Consider the following 22,351-nt stretch of genomic DNA (forward strand, 5'->3'; position numbering starts at 1 on the left):
ATAGTTTTAAGGTTTTAATATTTAACATCTTAAATAAAATATTTTCGCCAGAAAGAAGGTTTTTTGTCTGTCATTTTTTTCAAAGTTTGATGTAAATAATTAATTTATAGGAACAGGTTTTTAAATCCTGTTACACAAATATTAGTTTTTTTATAGTTCAGTGTTAAAAAGTGTAAACAGGAGTGTTTTCTACTATAATAATGATTTCAGTTCACCATCACTCCAGAAAACAAAAAAACAAACGCAAGGTGAATCTAAAAACCTTCATGCACTTTTTCTTTAAACTTTTCTTCTAACATCAGTTGAGCATTTTTGAAAAAAAGAGTCCCTGTGAAACAGTTTCTTACTGGTTTATGTGGATGGTGGGAATTTACCACTTTAAACGAAGCGACATTGCCTTTTCCTGCACCCTCGTATCGCATCATATCGTATCGCATCCCATCACATCGCTGCGTGGAATCGAGGATGTTCTTAATCTCGTGTAAGGAGCAATCAGACATGAAAAACAACCTGAACATTTATAAACGTTTATACACACACATATGGGCATTCAGAGAGAGAAGGGGGAAATTATTTATCCATTAATAACGGTTAATGTGGTTCGGTTCAGCTAAACAGCTGCACACACACACACACACACACACACACACACACACACACACAGAAAGCAGCTGGCAGCATTACGGCCTAATTGATTGCCATGCCATTACCGAATCAAAATAAATAAAGTGCATGGCGTGGGTTTGGGGTAATTAAGCCACGGCGAAGGGAATTGTACGATTATCTGTATTTATTGTATTTACGTAATCCATTTACTCGTTCACTGGAGGATCTCGTTGGAAGACACAAATCATTATTTGCCTCATTAGAGTTCGTCTCCAGATGAGCGAAGCCCTGCTGGATGGATGTTCAGGCAAACTACACACACTTCATAAAAACCTGAAACACACACACACACACACACACACACACACACACACACACACACACACACACACACACACACGTTTGCTTTTACTCTACATGATAAAACGCGTTTACGACAAACTCTGATGAACAACTTCGTCTTTTTCTGTTGTTTTTTTTCTTTATAAACGAGCCCCCGAGGCGTAATGCGTTTCGCCGAGATTTAAACAAATGAAATGAAATGAAATTAAGAGTAACTGATGAAGCAGGATGTTTCGCTCTCTGGAGAAATACGAACCCTGACGCTGAACTCTTGACCCGAGGAGCTTCTTCGTCTTTAATCGATGTTGCTGTTGAAAAAATAAAAAGCTTGGAGAACGTGACCCGACCTTCTCTCCGTCTCTCCTGTAGCACCTGGACGTTCTGATCTTACTGCTGTGTGAATTCGTTTGCATTTCAGTTTACACCTGATTGGATTCAGTAAATTATCTATTGTAAGATTTATTGTACACATAAAACTATTCATATTTCTAATAAATCATTTTTTAAAAGTTAATAGCAATTTTAATAATTATATTCGATTAAATGTATTTAAATTGTAATAACTGCATAATACATACATGAATAATTAGTTTGGCTGATTATAACAGTTAATGGGGATTAAATGTTGTTTAAAACTCTCATACAAACCTTATGGTCAGGTGTCCGCAAACTTTTGGACATATGTGTGTGTGTATTAATTACATTCAGAGTTTTATTTCTCCAGAATTTGACCAAATAAACATCATTTAGTATTAAATTAGCAGGAAAACTAGTAGTTACACGTGATCCTGCAATATTCTGGGGGATATTAGATTAGATTAGATTAGATTAGATTAGACCTGGATTAGTGATTTAATAAGATTACTGTGGGATTAGTTATATATTAATAATGTGCATCTCTATAACTGAGGCCGATGCGATGCGAACGATTCGATACAGTAAAGATACATATGAAGCGTTGCATCGTTTACTTTAATGCACAGATGCAAATCCCTGAATTTTACCATCCATAATCTGAAATGAGTTGTGGGATTAGTTATAAATGATGGGATTAGTTATAGGATTAGTTGTGGGATTAGTTATAAATCATGGGATTAGTTATAGGATTAGTTGTGGGATTAGTTATAAATGATGGGATTAGTTATAAATCATGGGATTAGTTATAGGATTAGTTGTGGGATTAGTTATAAATGATGGGATTAGTTATAAATCATGGGATTAGTTATAGGATTAGTTGTGGGATTAGTTATAAATCATGGGATTAGTTATAAATCATGGGATTAGTTATAGGATTAGTTGTGGGATTAATGAGGTTAGATTTTAGGAATTTGGGAATATTTTGACATGTAGGTTCAACTTTTTTCTTTCTTTTTGTTAATAAATATTATTTTGTAAACTGTGGTGCCTGATATAATATCAGCTGTTATGTGAAATGTAGCGATCACACACACACACACACACACACACACACACACACACACACACACACACACACACACACACACACACACACACACACACACACACACACACAGAGGACAAATCATTTCTGAGCTTGTTGTGTGTTATTGCGAGTGTTTTCCTTTATTGCTATCAGAGGAGTATTTGTGTGTGTGTGTGTGTGTGTGTGTGTGTGTGTGTGTTTCACCTGTAAAGAACGATAGAGACATCTTGTGGGAGACGCTAAACAGAGCAGGTGACGTGTATCATCTCTGCACTACAGGTGGATCGATGCTTCGCTCTCTCTTACACACACACACACACACACATACACAAACAAACAAACACACACACACACACACACACACACACACACACACACACGCTCACACACACACACACACACACACACACACACACACACACACACACTCGCTCACCACCATCCCCCACCCCCCCCCCACCCCCGTGTTTTATATCCGAGCAGATTTAACACATTTGCATTAAAAATAAAAGTTCATTTGACAAAATAAAAACAGCAGCAACTACAGAGTCGAATTCACCACTATAACCAAAAGCCTGCGGTTTCAGATCCACTAAAATACTCTGTACTTGATCTAAGACATCCAAACCTGCTCCAGCATGACAATGCCTCTGTGCACAAAGCCAGTTCTATAAACATCTGCTAGACATGGAGTTGGAAATGTGTGAAAGTTCTCCTGCTATAGAGCTACAACCCTTTTGAACACCCTTTTTTTGGGATGAAAGTGAACACTGACTGCACCCCAGACCTCCTCACCTTCTCACCTACATCCGTACCTGACTTTACTAACACCCTCGTAGCTGAATCATTCTACACAAAATCTAGTGGAACATCTTCCCAGAAGAGTGGAGCTCATTATAACAGTCAATGGGGACTAAATGTGGAATGGGATGTTCATACTAATCTATTATATATACACACACACATATATATGTATATATATATATATATATATATATATATATATATATATATATATATATATATATATATATAAATAATTAAAGCCGAGGTGAATGGTGGTTGTGTCTCAGTGTTCTGGGGAAATAATGGATTGTTCAGTAATAAAGATCAGTGGAGGAATATTCCGTATGAGTTTTTGATGAATGATGGAATAAAGTCGTGGTAATGTATTGCCCGCGTGCGTGTGCATTCGCGGCGAGTTGCTACGTTGGCGAAGAAAAACGAGCTCTGGCGGGAGGTGAGGGCGAATTATTTACCCAAGATTACAGCGTGAAGTGATGAAATGACGGTTTTATTATCTTCACTCCTGCCAGGATCCGTGTTGGAGCCACGATCTGACGGCGTTCCGGAGCGATTATAATGAAAGCCGTGGATCGGCTCGCATCACTCACGCTGACGTTCCGCTCTCATATTAACGCCGTTACAGCCCGCCGTGTTGGCGTCGGCCTCGCCATTACACGTGTGTTCATTCGTTTTCTGGTGAACGATGGAACGAGATATGAAGCTGTTCTTTACATTTGTTCGCATGAAGCTCACTGGGTTCGGGACTTTAAGGAAATAAATGGAACGGAATGTTCTTCACTAGCCGTGTTTACGTCTTTACTTTTGTGTAGGAGCTCTGACGCTAATGTGGCATAACGCATTGTGAAAGCTGGTAAAATTCATACGAGATAAAAGGATAATATTATAGTTAAAATAATTATAGCTAGGATAATTAATAGCTACTGTAATTAAGAGCTGGGATAATTAAGAGCTACCAAAATTAATAGCTAGCAAAATTGATAACTTGGATAATTGATAGCCACTGTAATTGATAGCTAAGATAATTGATAGCTAAGATAAGCCAATTAATAGCTAGGATAATTGATAGCTAAGATAATTGATAGCTAGCATAATTGCTAACTTGGATAATTAATAGCCACTGTAATTGATAGCTAAGATAAGCCAATTAATAGCTAGGATAATTAATAGCTAAGATAATTGATAGCTAGGATAATTAATAGCTAAGCCAATTGATAGATGGTTAATTGATAGCTAGGTTAATTGATAGCTAGAATAATTGATAGCTAAGATAATTGATAGCTAGCATAATTGATAACTTGGATAATTGATAGCCACTGTAATTGATAGCTAAGATAATTGATAGCTAGGATAATTGATAAATAAGATAAATAGGAACTCTAAGATTATTGATATCTATTGTAATTTATAGTTAGGATAACTCATGTCTACCATACTTGCATTAATATTTACATGAATTAGCTGCAATCATGTCTGAGCCACTGTTACAGAAAACAAATTCATCCAATCAGAATCCAGAACTCATCAGCATCGACGTTTTTTTCACGTCTTACAGTTTTGTCTCGTTTGTGTGTTCCTCAGTGTTAAGTATTCGCGGCGCACAGGATGAAGAACCCCCCGATCCTCAGCTCATGCGACTGGACAACATGCTCTTAGCGGAGGGTGTGTCTGGACCAGAGAAAGGGGGTGGAGCTTCAGCGGTCGCTGCAGCAGCTGCAGCCGCAGTGGGTGGAACCGGAAACGACAACTCGGTGGAGCATTCAGACTACAGAGCAAAACTGACTCAGATACGACAGATCTACCACACTGAGCTGGAGAAATACGAGCAGGTCTCAGCAACTGCTTTTCATAATTACACTTCCTGACGGGCAAATACTAGGTTTTAATATTAATATTTAAATATTAAATAAGTGATTGTGTCTGTGTGTGTTCAGGCGTGTAACGAGTTTACCACACACGTGATGAACCTGTTGAGAGAGCAGTCGCGCACACGTCCCATTTCCCCCAAAGAGATCGAGCGCATGGTCAACATCATCCACCGCAAATTCAGCTCCATACAGATGCAACTCAAACAGAGCACGTGCGAAGCCGTCATGATCCTGCGCTCGCGCTTCCTAGACGCCAGGTGACTTCATCACGCTCATCACACTCTTCACACACACACACACACACACTGCGATTTAGTGACCAGTAGAGACACAGGAAAAGTTCTGGGTATTCAGACTCGCTTTACGCACATAGTGGAAGCCTAAGTGGAATTTCTGAGCTCTTGAGCAGAAGCATCAGGAGTTTTAACAATAACATCTGAACACAAAGAACTTCTGAAAAAAAGCAGGATAGAAAATAATGACTGTACACCTGAATGTCTGTGAGGAAGCTTCGTTTGTTTGTATTAAAGAAGGAATTAATTAACTAACGAATTACTTAATTAATTAATTAACAAATCTAATGAAGAATTAATGAATGTGGATTTACTGTATGTAAATTGAAATTGTTTTGGTTATAAAATCAACCCACACCAAGTGTTACATCACTGCTGGACTGCTTTCAGCTCGTTAACGCTATTAACCCTACTGGATATATTTGGAACTGCAGTCACAAAAGATACACATTAAGAACGAACATTTTGAAGGCTACACAGTGTTATTCATATCAAAATGGTTTGGGATAAAAAATATAGACTGAAGAAGAATACAGTTTGGTGTGAAATGATGTGACGTAAAAGAGAGACTATTTAAACATGAAAAATATCGTTCAAATTGTATTGTTTTTGATCTCTCGCATTATAAATCGAACGCTACGGAATGCTACCTATGCTAGTAAAGACAGGAAAACTAAATGGCTTCTGCACTTGATCCAGCACTAATCGCTGGATAGAGTGAATACAGTGAAGGAGAAGCTGACCTGGCACTCATCTACTACACTTCAAGAGAAAAAGATTCCTTTATTAATAAACATTAGCAGCGTATTAACGTATTCAATATGGCGTCTTTACTCACTCATGTCTCTGACAGGCGGAAACGGCGGAACTTCAACAAGCAAGCCACAGAGATCCTGAACGAGTATTTCTACTCGCACCTCAGTAACCCGTATCCCAGCGAGGAAGCCAAAGAGGAACTGGCCAAGAAGTGTTCCATCACCGTCTCCCAGGTTCATCCTTTATAAATATCAATAAACTAAATACATGCTGGTTCAGCACATTTTATTCACAGTAAATACGAGGGTATCTATTTTTAAAATAGTGACAAAATTTTTTAGATAAATAAAAAAAAAGTAATAAAAGTTCTAATTGTTATAATTTTTTTATACAGTTTTATGTTCCAACTTTTTTGCACTTCATATGACAATGATTACAGTTTTAGTTATTTAGTCGTTTTCATTATTAAGAAAAGCTGTTTGTAAATGTAAAAAAGATCTGTTTTTGTGGACAGCAAACACATTTTTTTATTGAATGTATACAATATTTTGTATTTTTCTTCCCCAATGCTAGTTGTACTGTAGTCTATATATATAAATATATAATGTTTAAATAAATGTGATGTGTAAAATGTTGTGTTGGTGTTCAGGTGTCCAACTGGTTCGGGAACAAGCGGATAAGGTACAAGAAAAACATCGGAAAATTCCAGGAGGAAGCGAACATGTACGCCGCCAGAACGGCTGTTAACGCTGCCAGCGCCTCTGCTCAGGGCAGCCAAGCAAACTCGCCATCCACGCCCAACTCAGCCGGTCAGTCCTCACACTGTACTCACATCAATACTCCACATCACTCCTCAAATACTCCACATCACTCCTCAAATACTCCACATCACTAATCAAATACTCTACATCACTCTTGAAATACTCCATATTACTCCTCAAACACTCCACATCACTCCTTAAATACTCCACATCACTCCTCAAATACTCCACATCACTAATCAAATACTCTACATCACTCTTGAAATACTCCATATTACTCCTCAAACACTCCACATCACTCCTTAAATACTCCACATCTCTCCTCAAATACTCCACATCACTCCTCAAATAGTCCACATCACTCCTTAAATACTCCACATCACTCCTCAAATACTCCACATCACTCTTCAAATACTCCACATCACTCCTCAAATACTCCACATCACTCCTCAAATACTCCACATCACTCCTCTAATACTCCACATCACTCCTCAAATACTCCATCACTCCTCAAATACTCCACATCTCTCTCAAATACTCCACATCACTCCTCAAATACTCCACATCACTCCTTAAATACTCCATCTCTCCTCAAATACTCCACATCACTCCTTAAATACTCCACATCTCTCCTCAAATACTCCACATCACTCCTCAAATAGTCCACATCACTCCTCAAATACTCCACATCACTCCTCATACTCCACATCTCCTCAAATACTCCACATCACTCCTCAAATACTCCACATCACTCCTCAAATACTCCACATCACTCCTTAAATACTCCACATCACTCCTCAAATACTCCACATCACTCCTCAAATACTCTACATCACTCCTCATATACTCCACATCTCTCCTCAAATACTCCACATCACTCCTCAAATACTCCACATCACTCAAATACTCCACATCACTCCTCAAATACTCCATCACTCCTCATATACTCCACATCACTCCTCAAATACTCCACATCACTCCTCAAATACTCCATCACTCCTCAAATACTCCACATCACTCCTTAAATACTCCACATCACTCCTCAAATACTCCACATCACTCCTCAAATACTCTACATCACTCCTCATATACTCCACATCTCTCCTCAAATACTCCACATCACTCCTCAAATACTCCACATCACTCTTTAAATACTCCACATCACTCCTCAAATACTCCACATCACTCCTCAAATACTCCACATCTCCTCAAATACTCCACATCACTCCTCATATACTCCACATCTCTCCTCAAATACTCCACATCACTACTCAAATACTCCACATCTCTCCTCAAATACTCCACATCACTCCTCAAATACTCCACATCTCTCCTCAAATACTCCACATCACTACTCAAATACTCCACATCTCCTCAAATACTCCACATCACTACTCAAATACTCCACATCTCTCCTCAAATACTCCACATTGTTCCTGATCACCTTTATTTACTACAAATAATTTAAGATCACTTCTACTTGCTCCAAATGGCTCCTAATTTCAAACTATACCTGATTTCTCCAATATGCACCTAACTACTCCACATTATTCCTTTGTTACTCAAACTTACTCCAGATTATTCAAGTTTATTCGAAATTACATCTAATAACTTTAGATAAGCTCTTAATTACTCTTGATTGCACTTCAGTTACCCCTAGTGACTTCAGATTACTCCTGATTTCTCCTGATTTCTCAGGAATACTCTTTATTTCTCTTATTTCACCACAGCTGGGTGCTAACATGCAGTCACAGGAAGGGTGTGAATGCTGGGGTGGTAAAACATTTGGCTTGGCCGAGTAATTACTTCTCATTACTACTGATTACTTCTCAATTATTAGTAATGATTCTTCATGTTCCATTTTTTCACAAGGTGTTGCTCACATGCTGCATGTGCACCTCACTGATGTGCTTAATTCCTGCAGCTGATATTTATTCCTTTATTCACGAACGTCTTTCACTTTATATCCGTTTAAAGTTGCACTGATTCCTTTAAAGCACAAATCTCATGAAAATGTTCACCTCTGACTCATATGAAGCTCCGACACTGGAGACTCCTTCAAAAACTCCGCCAGGTTTACTATTATCTGTTGCCATAGAAACATAATGTATTACGACGAAACGAGTAACGATAAAACTTACAGATTTCAAATAAATAAATAAAAGTGCAGCTTTATTCCAGCGCTAGTCGTTTCTCCGCTCTTTACATTTAGCTCTTTTTTTTTTTTAATCATCATTAACTCTGCACTGATAAATCTCCCCTAGTGTGTGTAGTAAACAGCGCTTCAGGTAAATGTCCCGCTGTGTCCTCCGTGACCTTTTGTTCGTCATTACGGCCCTGAAAGTGATTAGCGACCCTCGCGTATTCGATTAGCGCTCTGTGGCTTTTTGTGGACAAATTAAGTTAAAATCCTGGTCCCTTAAACATCTGGGGATTCGTCCTCCATTAAAGCACAAATAGATTCCTAGCATGACTCGATTAGCGCTTCCTAAATGACTGAAACACACACATCCATCACTCCAGCTTGGGGATGTAGGGTTTTTTCTCTGGAGAATGTAGAGCTTTTTGGATGTTAAGCGAATCCCACGGCCTTCTACCGTAAACGTTAGCAGAATCCAACGAAGGCTAACATCCAACCGCTTCGCTAACACTTCAAACACTCATCTGAAATGTATTTATAAGTGTTTAAGTAAATTCACTCGCTGTTTAAACACAATCGTTTGAGTTAGCAGTGTGTATCATTAGCATGTACGTTTACGTAGCACTTTTTATTTCTCTCACTTTTTCCCCTTAGTGAGTTATAGTGTAAGATATCTTAAATTATTTATTAAAATATTAATTATTAATTATTACAATTTCTTTTTTTTTTAAGGCTTCACTGTTCTTTCTTTCTTTTCTTTCTTCTGGGATTTTATTTATTTGTTTATTGTTTGTTTGTATTTTTGCCTCATGTTTTCTTTTTTAAACTTTTAACTGGCATAGATATCTATATATATAGATATGTGTGTGTGTGTGTGTGTGTGTGTGTGTGTGTGTGTGTGTGTGTGTGTGTGTGTGTGGTTTTTCAGCTGAGCGAAGTTGTCCATCTCGGGTTTAAAATAAGTATTGTGAAATTTTAAATATTAATTCAGTCTTTAAAATTACAATTTAATTAACATCTGGAATGAACACCCCCTCTCTCTCTCTCTCTCTCCCCTCTCGTTTTTTATTCACTAATATAAAATAAACTGATTTCTGGGTGTTGGATTTTTTGTGTGTAATGTATTGGTTATAAACATGAACAGTATGTTGTGACCTTTGACTTGTCTCAGCCTCGTCTCTGCAGCTGCTGTATGAGCACGACGCCTGTCTATCTCACCTGTCTTTCCTCCTCTGTTTTCTCTCTCTATCTCACACACTCTCTCACTCTTTCTTTCTCTCTCCGTCTGTTTCTCTCTCAGGTTCTGCTGCATCTTTTAACATGTCTCACTCCGGCGATTTGTTCATGAGCGTTCAGTCTCTGAACGGGGACTCGTACCCGGCGCCGCAGGTGGGCGCTAACATACAGTCACAGGTAGGGTGTGCACGCTAGGGCGCCAAAACTTTTACCCACCATTTCGGCTGATTTGATTATTACTTTTTATTCAAGAAAGAAATGAGAAATTTCTAATCGGATGCATTTATATTATGCTACATTTATATTGAACATTTTTTAATAAAGATCAAAGAAATCTTTGTTCATTCCTTTTTTCTACACAAATGAATCACTTCCTGTGAGTGATTAGCGCCCCCTACAGTGTGTTTGCTTTCTGTGTTGTGTGTAAAGGTTTTTTTTTGTGATGATGCATGTACTTATTTTATCAAATAATTATTTGTTTGTTTGTTTGTTTATTTTTTTATATATTTAATTTGTTGTTTTGTATTCATTTTTCTTTTTAAATGACTGAAACGTTGTTCTTTATTCACATGTTTTAGAAAAAACATTTATTTTATTGTAAGTAGTTGGTTTTAGGTCATTCTTCTTCTTTCTTCTTCTTTTTGCGTTTAAGAAATTTCTGGAATTTTTCAGCATTTGCGATATTATAATGATATTTTACACCACACCACATTTTTTTTCTTTTTTTATTAAAATTAAGGTGGAGCTTTAATGATTAATAATAAAAAATGTGCGATTGTGACACTATTTCTCTAAGGACACGTTTTTTATATCGTATTTACGAAAGGAGTCTCCAGTGTCAGTGTTTTGTACCAGTCAGAGGAAACACTGTAACACTGAGTTACAGAGAAGTGTGTGTGTGTGTGTTGTTTCTATCTGCTGTGACTTAATGATAACTCTATCTATCTATCTATCTATCTATCTATCTATCTATCTATCTATCTATCTATCTATCTATCTATCTATCTATCTATCTATCTATCTATCTATCTATCTATCTATCTATCTATCATGTGTGTCAGGACTCAGGATTGGGGATGAAACGAGCAGCAGGAATTCTCAGTGTGCTCTTGTTTCATCTATATTATTCTAGTCCTGTTTGGTTTTGTTTGCTGTGAAACACTAAACACACACCTGCCATGCTTGTGTGTGTGTGTGTGTGTGTGTGTGTGTGTGTGTGTGTGTGTGTGAGGTCATTGTGGCTGTTGTTCAATGGCCTTTTAGATTCCCAGCAGCACTGTGTGATATCTGCGTGACCTTTTCATTTACAGCTCGCAGGTGTTTGATGTTTGGTGTGTGTGTGTGGTGTGTGTGTGTGTGTGTGTGGTGGGCATGATGTCTGACCCGGTGTGTGTGTGTGTGTGTGTGTTCCAGGTGGATACACTTCGCCATGTTATCAGTCAAGCAGGAGGATACACTGATGCTCTCACTGCCACTCAGCTCTACAGTCCACAGGGCATCAACGTAAGACACACACACACACACACACACACACACACACACACACACACACACACGTGCACACACACTTTGTTTTCTGTTTTCAGGTTTCACTAATAACCAGTTTTACCAAATTAAAGAGCTGAAATCCTAACCTGGCGTGTGTGTGTGTGTGTGTGTGTGTGTGTGTGTGTGTGTGTGAGAAATGTGTACTGACAGTGTGTTTATGTGGGTTGTGTGAAATGTGTGCTGACAGTGTGTGTGTGAGCAGCGGGAATCGATCAGACAGTGTAACGTGAGCGCCAAGAACAGATTTGGGACGGCCGTCTACACGCATCGGTCATATCATACGTCTTACATTATAATAACACACACACACACACACACACACACACACACACACACACACACACACACAAACGCCTGCACAGCTGTGACCTTCATTATAATATTCACCAAAGCGGCTGTTCAGATACAGTTCTATCTTTAACAAAGAAGTGTGTGTGTGTGTGTGTGTGTGTGTGTGTGTGTGTGTGTGTGTGTGTGTGTGTAAGACATAAGGAGGGATATACAATGTGTTTCTATAACACATTTATGTAACCTGACAGCATTAGAGCATGTACACACACACACACACACACACACACACACACACACACACACACACACACACACACACAATTATTTTATTACTAAAAAATAAAAATAAAACAATTAAAATGTTCTATCTATTGTAGTTTTTATGTTACGTATGTAAATGTAAAACTGTAAAACTGTAGAATTGTCGAGTAAAACATGAATCTTGAGTTTTTTTTCTCACTCGGAATTTTAATGAAAATCATTTCAATAACAATAAAAGAAAAAAATGTACGCAGTAACAGTCACTACGTCCCGGACGTGGCTTCTTACTTCGGTGTAAATTCTTTCTTTTCTTTTTATTTTCCTGTATTATTTCCTCCAATTATTAATTCCCTTTCTCTCTCGGGGTAATGACGGGGCTTCTACACCCTGCAGCACTCGGGTTTTTTTCTTTCCTCCAGACCCCCTGCTGTAATTACGCCTTTAAAACACACGTCGATTGTCACCCAAGCTGAAGAACTGAAAGTTTTTTTTTTTGATTACACACTGCCTCAGTCTGAAATAACAGGTTTGGAAAATAAGAGGGTGACAAGAACTCGCTCTAAAGCCTTTATACTCGAGGGGGTGGGGGTGGAATAGGAGGATGGGGGGATGGGGAGGACGGGGGCGTTTAGGTGCCATTTTTGAACTCTGTTATTAATTCCCCAAATGCTCTTTTTATTCTGGCAGGAAACGTGAAAAGGCTTCTTTCATTTCAGCTCCTCATTATAAACTTCACTCCGGCAGCCTTTAACACACACCATGTGGATAAACTGATTCCTTCATCGTCCGTCCCGAGAGAAAAGAAAAAAAAAACTGATAAATAGAAAAAGACTCATCTCACTGTTCATTCCATCTCGTTTTCTATTTGTCTGCCTGTCTGTATATATCTTTCTGCCAGTCTTACCTCTCTGTCGATGTCTTTCTTTCTATCTGTCAGCCTGTCTATCTGTCTATATCTTTGTCTGTCTGTCTTTCTGTCTGCTTATCTGTCTCTCTGTTATCTTGCCCATCTGTCTGTTTATTTGACTGGCTGTCAGTCTATTGGTCTGTCTGCATGTCTGTCTGTCTGCATGTCTGTCTATTGTTCTGCCTGTCTTTCTATCTGACTGTCTGTCTACCTGTCTGTCTGCATGGCTATCTCTCTGTCTGTCTCTATGTCTGTATATCTTTCTGTCTGCCTGCCTCTTTCTCTGACTCTTTCTCTGTCTGTTTGTGTGTCTGTGTATCTGTGTATCTGTCTGTCTTTATATCTTACTGTCTGTCTGTCTGCCTGGCTGGATATCTTTCTATCAATATAACTGCCTCTCTCTTTGTCTGTCAGTCTGTCTGTCTGTCTTTAGGAGTGATTATATGGCCTCGGTGTGTAAATGTCGGGTCTGCGGCACACTCAAATTCTTCTAAACATTTGTTGTTATTTGTCTCGTTTTACCAAAAAAAAAAAACGTATAGAAAAGTAGACGTTTTTCTATAAAATCAGTTTATTATCAGTTAAATGTGTGCACAACACACGTCCCTGTGAACAGTACGTTTCTATAGAAACAACAATGCATCAGTATCAGAATCTGAATAGAACCTATTGGAGTAAACTGTGTGTGTTTGTGTGTGTTTTCAGGCGAACGGTGTTTGGCAGGACGCTCCGACTCCGTCGTCCGTAACTTCACCTACAGAAGGACCCGGGAGTGTTCAGTCTGACACGTCTAACTAAAACTAACACACACACGCACACACACACACACACACACACACACACACGACATGACACTACTCACTATCTCTCACTCTCTCTTTCTCTTACTACTACAGAACATTTGGTATAAAAAATAGAAAGAAAAAAGAAAAAGGTCCTCATGTTTTTCACTCGTCTCGGAGAGTTCGGTTGAATGTTTAGTGACGGAACAAATCATTCTCCTGGACCCTGATCATTCACGTTAAATTCTTCTTTATTCTACCTCTAAAAGAGAGAAAAAAATAAAAAAGAGCAATCTTCGGTTTCTAAGAGAAACGTTGTGCATCGTGTCCGAGTGGAAATGTTTTCTTTTCTTTATCGTTGTCCTCGTCATGTCGCCTGCTTACGAAGAAAAGTCATTGTTTTCCATTTTTTAGGGTGAACATGAAGTATCTGAACCCTCATTTATACACTGAGTGTTCGTAGTTTTTACGCTTATCTACATCGAATACTGCATGGTCATCGGCCGAGATCTGAGATTTCTTTCACCACCCAGTGACTCAAAAGTCATCATTCAAGATTTTCTGATTCTGAGCTGAACCCTGAGTAAACATTCATGAATATTTAATGAGCGTGTACTGCTTCATCCAATCACATCGTAAAACACGTATATGTCAATTCCTAACCTAGCAAACTCGACACCAATACAGGTGTAAAAGAAACACGTGAGGGAACATGATCGTTCGTTTCTGATTTTACGAGTTTGCCTGTAGCTAATGGTCTTGTTCTTAACTGCTGCTCTGTGATCGAATAAAGAGACATTTATATTAGAAATCACATAGTATTCGAAAATTCTCCTCGTCGTAATGATCACAGCGACATCAAGGATCCTAATCAGGGGCAATTTCACCACAAATACAGAAAAAAATCTCTTATTCCTAAATTCCAACACATGCACACACACACACACACACACACACACACACACACACACACACACACACACACACACACACACACACACACACACTCGTTTCCTTCCTGAACTCTCGCAGTTAATCCAACCATAATCTTTATGTCAACTTGGGGCAGAAGCATTGCGTCTTTATTGTGTGTGTGTGTGTGTGTGTGTGTGTGTGTGTGTGTGTGCGTGTGCATGTGTGTGTGTGTTCTTATAGACTTCTCTATTACACACCATACAGCCAAAAGTTTGTGGACACCTGACTGTTATGTGCTTCTTTTTGAACATCTCGCATCTCATGTACCTGGAGTGCAGTCAAGGGGACATCCAAAGGTGTCCAATCCAATTGTGTGACTCCAACTTTGTGGGAACAGCTCTGAGAAGAACCCTGTGTGGGTGGAAAAGCCGGGTGTCCCAATACTTTTGGCCACACCATGTATGTCTGGTTTTAATATATGAATTATGGAGTAGATAGGAGTGCACTGTTACTGAAACACAGCCCAGATCTGAGTACACAGCCTCTACAGTGTGTGTGTGTGTGTGTGTGTGTGTGTGTGTGTGTGTGTGTGTGTGTGTGTGTGTGTGTGGTTTTCCTGACTCATTCTCGGGTAACGTCACGTCTCTGCCTAATTGACACAAACATTATTGGGGGGAAAAAATGAATTCTTGACGTCTCGGGTAACGAGGTTTATTTTTCTGTACATTGGATCAGAATCCGTTTAAAAGGGGAAGTCATTACGCTAACGAGGTTAACAAGAGTTTTAGCATAAACAATGATTTTGCAGGTAAAACTCGGTTAACGAGGACCTTTTTCCGACCTCGGCGAACTCCGGGGCGGAGGGAAAATGCGAAGGGGGGAATTAATCCAATCATTACGAAATTCCTCACGTTGTATTTTTTATGTTTGTTGTTTTGCGTAGACTGTAATCATATATGAGCGATGTCACGTTAACGCCGTACAGAACGATCGATCAAATCCACCCACTGCGCCGATAAACGAGGACTGCACGGATTTTTACAAATATATATATATAAAAAAAAGATAAAAAAAGACACGAATTTAACAGAAAAATCCGATTAATATAAATGTGTAATATTTCCAGTAGATATTTCGCTTTTTTTCTTCCTTTTTTTATTTTTATACATTTTATTCATCCAATATCGTATCCACGTTTTAGTGTTAAACAAAAAAAAAGGTTTTCGCCAATTTTTCTGGCTGTTTTAATCTTCATCATCATCATCATCACTAAATAACCTGCGTACATGTTCTGGAGAAATCGAATGAAAATGAATTGTATATATTTTCTGCTTGAATGAATTCGACTCATCACCTGTTCTCTGAACTCCACCAGTCATCCAGCGTTCACACGTGTCACACGTCCCAGTTCTGAAAAAAGCTCTTTTTTGTTTTTTATTTGTTCTTTTTTTCAATCACAAAAATATTGTGTCTGTTCATCTTCAATAAATGTTGTATTACTCACAAAATGAAACCGCTGAGACTCTGTGCTGTTTTATTTCTCTCTTTACTCTGCAATGAAGATCAAATATTTAAGTGCTTTATTAATTAATCTCATGACTGTCATGAGTGAAATTATGATTAATGGCAACTCAATCGCACGTTTGTATCTGTTCTACATGTTTCTTAAATAAATACTTTGAAAGTTTTTAATACTCTAATTAACATGCGCATGGACAAATATTAATGTTTTATGCAAATGTATGTTTCTTATTATTGAAACCGGTAGAAGCATGGAGATGTTTAGGTGAGATGCAGTGGAGTTTTTAACCAGTGTGTTCAACAAGATTCTGGAAGGTGAGAAGATGCCTGAGGAATGGAGAAGGAGTGTGTTGGTACTGATCTTTAAGAATAAGGGAGATGTGCAGACCTGCAGTAACTACAGGGGAATAAAGTTGATCAGTCACACCATGAAGTTATGGGAAAGAGTAGTGGAAGCCAGGCTGAGAGAAGAGGTGACCATCTGTGAGCAGCAGTATGGTTTCATGACGAGGAAGACCACCACAGATGCCTTATTTGCTTTGAGAATGTTGATGGAGAAGTATAGAGAAGGTCAGAAGGAGTTGCATTTTGTGTTTGTGGATTTAGAGAAAGCGTACGACAGGGTGGAGAGAGGAGTTGTGGTATTGTATGAGGAAGTCTGGTGTGTCAGAAGTATGTGAGGGTGGTGCAGGACATGTATGAGGACAGTGTGACAGCAGTGAAGTGGGCAGTAGGTATGACAGACTGGTTCAGAGTGAAGGTTGGACTGCATCAAGAATCAGCCCTGAGCCCTTTCCTGTTTGCAGTGGTGATGGACAGGTTGAAGGACGAGGTCAGACAGGAGTCTCCCTGGACTATGATGTTTGTGGATGATATTGTGATTTGTGGTGAGAGCAGGAAGCAGGTTGAGAAGATCCTGGAGAGGTGGAGGTACACGCTGGAGAGAAGAGGAATGAAAGTCAGTAGGAGTAAGACAAAGTACATGTGTGTGAATGAGCAAAAGGGCAGTGGAGGGGTGCGGTTGCAGAGAGAAGAGCTGGAGAAGGTGGAGGAGTTCAGGTATCTGGGGTCAACAATGCAAAGTAATGGAAAATGTGTTAGAGAAGTGAAGAAAAGAGTGCAGGCAGGGTGGAGTGGGTGGAGAAGAGTGATAGCAGGAGTGATTTGTGATAGAAGAGTATCTGTGAAAGTGAAAGGAAAGTTTATAGGACTGTGGTGAGACCTGAGATGTTGTATGGATTAGAGACAGTGGAATTGGGTAAAAGACAGGAGGTGGAGCTGGAGGTAGCAGAGCTGAAGATGTTGACGACGATGGACAGGATTAGAAATGAGTTTATTAGAGGGACAGAGCATGTAGGACGTTTTGGAGACAAGGTGAGGGAGGGGAGATTGAGATGGTTTGGACATGTGCAGAGGAGAGACATGGGGTATATCAGTAGGAGAATGCTGAGGACGGAGACACCAGGAAGGAGGAAAAGAGGAAGACCAAGGAGGAGGTTTATGGATGTGGTGAGGGAAGACATGCAGGTAGTTGGTGTGAAAGAGGCAGATGTAGACGACAGGGGGGTATGGAGACGGATGATCCGCTGTGGAGATCCCTAATGGGAGAAGCCGAAAGAAGAAGAAGAAGAGGAAGAAGTATATATTTGGCTTCTATATAATATTATATAAATCCTGTAATATTTGTAAAAGCTTTTATTTGTTCACTTTAAAAGATAAATAAACAAAAATAATTTGAAAAACATGGCCTCTGTAGTTTCCAGTTGTGACCACGTGGGGGCGCTCCAGGGCCTCGGATTCAATCCATATAATTTAATCGGAATAAAAAATATTTTAGAGTATTTTGAGTTTGGACGTCTGTCCTGTTGTTCGTAACTCGTCACACTTTAATTGGTTCATCACGACTCGTTATTCAGGTGAAGAAAATTCGTTAGGAACAACAAATCCAGAGCTGTATATAACGCCTTTGATTCTTCACCATGTGCTATTGTTCAAGATTCATGAGCATTTAAGAACCATCTCAGATATCTCATGCCTATGATGCAGAAGACAAAATCTGAATTTCCAGCTCATGATTTCCTCTGTCAGATGAGAAACAGAAAAGGAGGAACTGTGAAAGTCAGGGCAGAATCTCTAAGAGCAAGAATAATATTGATGCATCTGTATGCAGGGTTTGAAGACAAAGCAAAGCCTCCTGTAAGGTTTATGGAGCTGCAGGAAAGTTCTGATGACACCAGAGCAGAGAAGCAGTCATCTGCAGTCCATGATCTAGATCAGCCAGAGGGGTTCTGGAAACAAGTGTTTTGGAGTGATGAGTCTGAAGTGTGTGTGTGTGTGTGTGTGTGTGTGTGTGTGTGTGTGTGTGTGTGTGTGTGTGTTAGGTATTAAGTGGTTGAATCACTCAGTAAGTTTCATGAAGTTCTGAGAGCTGAATCTATAGAATATTAAAGTTTAAAATCCGTCTGGTTTTTTTGTGGTAAAAAAAAATAATATTTATACATCATCAGTACATTTAAATTCAACAGTATACATTTTTTATTATTGATTAAATTAAAATGTCGCTAATTGACCACCAGAGGGCGATGCGGTTATGCAGTTCTCATGTGATGAACAGCGAGGTCACAGCAAGGTGAGGAAACTTCTGGTGTTTCTGGTGTTTTATGTTTTTTTGTAAAGATAGTAGTAAAAACAAGCTTTCTTTTCACTGCATGCACTAACACACACTTTCTATATAACAATGTTAAATAGATCAATAGTGTGGAGCTCGTTTATTTAATTTAATTACACACACACACACACACGCACACACAGGAAGACATTAACATACTGAAGATAATTTTTTACAGTTTTCTTTATTTCTTAAATACCTGGTGTAAGAGAGATTGGGTGCAGTAGCAGATCTGGGCGGACAGGGGGCAGTGTTGTACCGCAATTCACACTTCAGGCATTACATCATCACTCCAGGGTTTATGACATATCAAAACTGCAGAGTGAGAAAAATCTCACCCAATCACAGAAGATCCGGTACAGTGGTAGAGCAGAAGGTCTTCATTTTCCTTCTGTGTTCATTTATAATGTGTTTAATTGGCATGTAAATTAATATAATGTATGTATTTAGCATGTAAATTAATTCTAATGTATGTAAATTGGTATGTAATTGAATTATTAACAGGTAATGAATTGAATGTAATTAGCAAAAGAAACACTTTTTCAAGTGTTTAAACAGAAACCTGGTTCCATGAGGGTTTTCCGTGGTTCCTGAAAGCTTCTACAGTCAATTTAATAAAGTTTTCTACAGAATGATACAGGAACCATTAGAGGGTTCTTCAGCAGTTCTATGTAAAGAACGAAACCTGCATGTAACTCCTGAGGAACTCTTTATAAGCGAGATGTTAAAAGTGACAAACGTAAAGAGGACGCAGCAGATTTTCATGACATTACTCAGGAATGATTTTCACACTGGAGTAAAGGTGATTCAAAGCTTCTGTAGGATCCAGAAAACCAGAAACTCTTCATAATGCATATAATCTCTAATATCCTTCGTTTTCAGTAAAAAGGTTCTTTATGGGTTTTTCAGTGAATTTTTATGGGGTCTTTTTTTTCTTTTAGATTTTTTATGTTTTCAGTGGTTCTATATGGGTTCCTCATTAGTTCTAAATGAGTTCTTCAGCTAATCTTTATGGGTTCCTCTGTGGTTCTTTATAGGTTCTGCAGTGGTTCTTTGTGGTTTCTTTAATTGATGTTCATGAGTTTTTCAGTGGTTCTACGTTAGTTCTTTATTAGTTCTTTTGTGGTTCTTTATGGGTTCTTAGGTGATGTTTTTAGGGTTCTTCAGTGGATCTTTATGTTTTAAATACAGACTAGATCTACTGTAACTCCATCTCCAACTTTTTAAAGAAATCTTCAGAAGGTCTTGAGGGTCTCAGGAAATTTTTTTGAAAAACATACTTTTGAGAGAAAAAGGTTCTTTGAGAGTTCTTTCATTTGTGGGTTTCATCCTCAATCCTTCATTCTTCTGTAGAGCGATTTATCTCTCTTTCTACTCTCTCGCTCTCACACACCTTTTTCTATAGCTGAGGGAGTGAATTTGTCTTGTCCCATGTGTTAGTTGGTGGTATTACTGTGTGTGTGTGTGTGTGTGTGTGTGTGTGTGTGTGTGTGTGTGTGTGTGTGTGACAGATGGTGTGTCCGGCTGATCTCTGTCTCTCCAGTGGCGTGTTGTGTATTTATAGCGTGAGATGGAAGCGCTCATGGATATTGATGTTGGGATCGAGGGAGGCTGTAGATAGCAGGCTGAAAATTTTCGCACTAACATCTTTCTTCATCGCCTGGGACACACACACACACACACACACACACACACACACACACGAACACATTCACACTGTTCTTGTTTGACCTCGTTTCATTCCTACAGCATTGTGCCCTTCATATACACCGAGTCTGGTGTATGTGTGTGTGTGTGTGTGTGTGTGTGTGTGTGTCTTTAAGTGTGTTTCTTGCCTTCACTCATAAATTCTCACACCAGTTTAATTGTGTTTTCTCTCCCAGAGCAGGAAATAAAATGCAGCTAAATATAAAACTTCTCCTCACATTATCTTCACCTCGGAGGTGAACTTCAGATGCTGAAGTTATTTTTAAAACCAGTTTATAGAAAAAATATCACCATCAAACTCACATTTTTCACTTTGATGTTGTCTTTCGCTCAGCTAACAAGCAAGTTACATTTATTACCTACTCTACATTAATCATTTTTAGAAAATATTATCGAACTGAGATACAAAACCATGCTGTCCTAATTACCATGACCACGGCTAGACGTCTAGACGCCGTTCTGATACCACATTGTAATTATTTCTTCAATGTGATTTGTTCAACTGTTTAGTTCACAAAATCTGTCACATCAGATCTGTCCTGGGCCTGATCCTGATCCTGACCCTATTACTAATATTAATCTTAATAGAGATCCTGGTCCTAACCCTGGTCCTGAATTTAATATTGATTATGATCCCAGTCTTACTTCTAATTATAGTCCTGTGTCTGGTCTGATACTAATAATACTTCCTAATCCTGATCCTGTCACTTTTCTTGATTCTAATTAATTATTTTTTCCTGGTTCTAATCTTAATCCTGGTCCTTATTCTAATTCTTCTCATGATCCTGCTCCCAGTCCTAGTCTTGATCTTGATCCTAGGCCTAATCTTAATATTATATCCGGATTATAATCCTGGTCCTTAGTCTAATCCTGCTTATGATTCTGATCCTGATCCTAGTCTTGCTCTTGATCCTGGCCCTAATTATAGTTTTTATTTAAATTTTAAGGAGACAGACTTGATTGACAGCGACGCAAACACAGACGTTTCGGCGTTTCACGTCACGTGACAAGAGACCCGACGCATAAGCATCTCTGGTCAGTTGTGGTTCCTGCAGCACACTGTGTTGTTGTTGTTGTTGTTGTTGTTGTTGTTGTTGTTGTTTACAGCAGGAGGATATTTGGGACGCCTCTGCGCTGATGTGTTGTGTGCAGTGGAGCAGGAAATGAAAAAGCCAAGTGTGGAGAGATTTATAGAGCGTCAGCACTAATACGCTGTGTGGATGTGGACAGGACAGAGGAAGCACCAGGTCCGTGTTCTGCATCTCGAACGCTGAGCTTCTACACACCTGTTCAGATTCTGAAGGTAAACAAGGACACGACACAGACATCGATTTCACCTCGTGTCACTTCCTGTCACTTCCTGTAACGCTGAACAGGACGGCACAGGAAACTGCACAGCATTTTACTCACCACCGTATCACACTGATGACCGATTCATATTCAGTGGAATATCTAAGCTGTGACACGTTTTAGAGTTACAGCAAGATAAAAGCTTTCTCCT

At 38.9% G+C, this 22,351-nt stretch overlaps 1 protein-coding gene across 4 annotated transcripts in view; it reads left to right on the forward strand.

The window, feature by feature from the left end:
- The window catches only part of pbx1a (pre-B-cell leukemia homeobox 1a), a 54,798-nt gene extending 38,331 nt beyond the window's left edge, over window positions 1-16,467 (forward strand). For 2 of the 4 annotated variants that reach the window (XM_046876320.1, XM_046876322.1), the window contains 7 exons: window positions 4,778-5,025; window positions 5,131-5,321; window positions 6,211-6,346; window positions 6,763-6,922; window positions 10,315-10,427; window positions 11,664-11,753; window positions 13,963-16,467. In XM_046876320.1, the coding sequence (XP_046732276.1) occupies window positions 4,778-5,025; window positions 5,131-5,321; window positions 6,211-6,346; window positions 6,763-6,922; window positions 10,315-10,427; window positions 11,664-11,753; window positions 13,963-14,055 (1,031 nt within the window). In that variant the 3' untranslated portion in view covers window positions 14,056-16,467. The remainder of the gene's footprint in view (window positions 1-4,777; window positions 5,026-5,130; window positions 5,322-6,210; window positions 6,347-6,762; window positions 6,923-10,314; window positions 10,428-11,663; window positions 11,754-13,962) is intronic. The other 2 variants (XM_046876321.1, XM_046876323.1) reach the window with 2 other exon arrangements.
- The last annotated feature ends 5,884 nt before the right edge of the window (window positions 16,468-22,351 follow it).

Source organism: Silurus meridionalis, chromosome 20 (assembly GCF_014805685.1).
Source record: "Silurus meridionalis isolate SWU-2019-XX chromosome 20, ASM1480568v1, whole genome shotgun sequence".
Classification (NCBI taxonomy): domain Eukaryota; kingdom Metazoa; phylum Chordata; class Actinopteri; order Siluriformes; family Siluridae; genus Silurus; species Silurus meridionalis.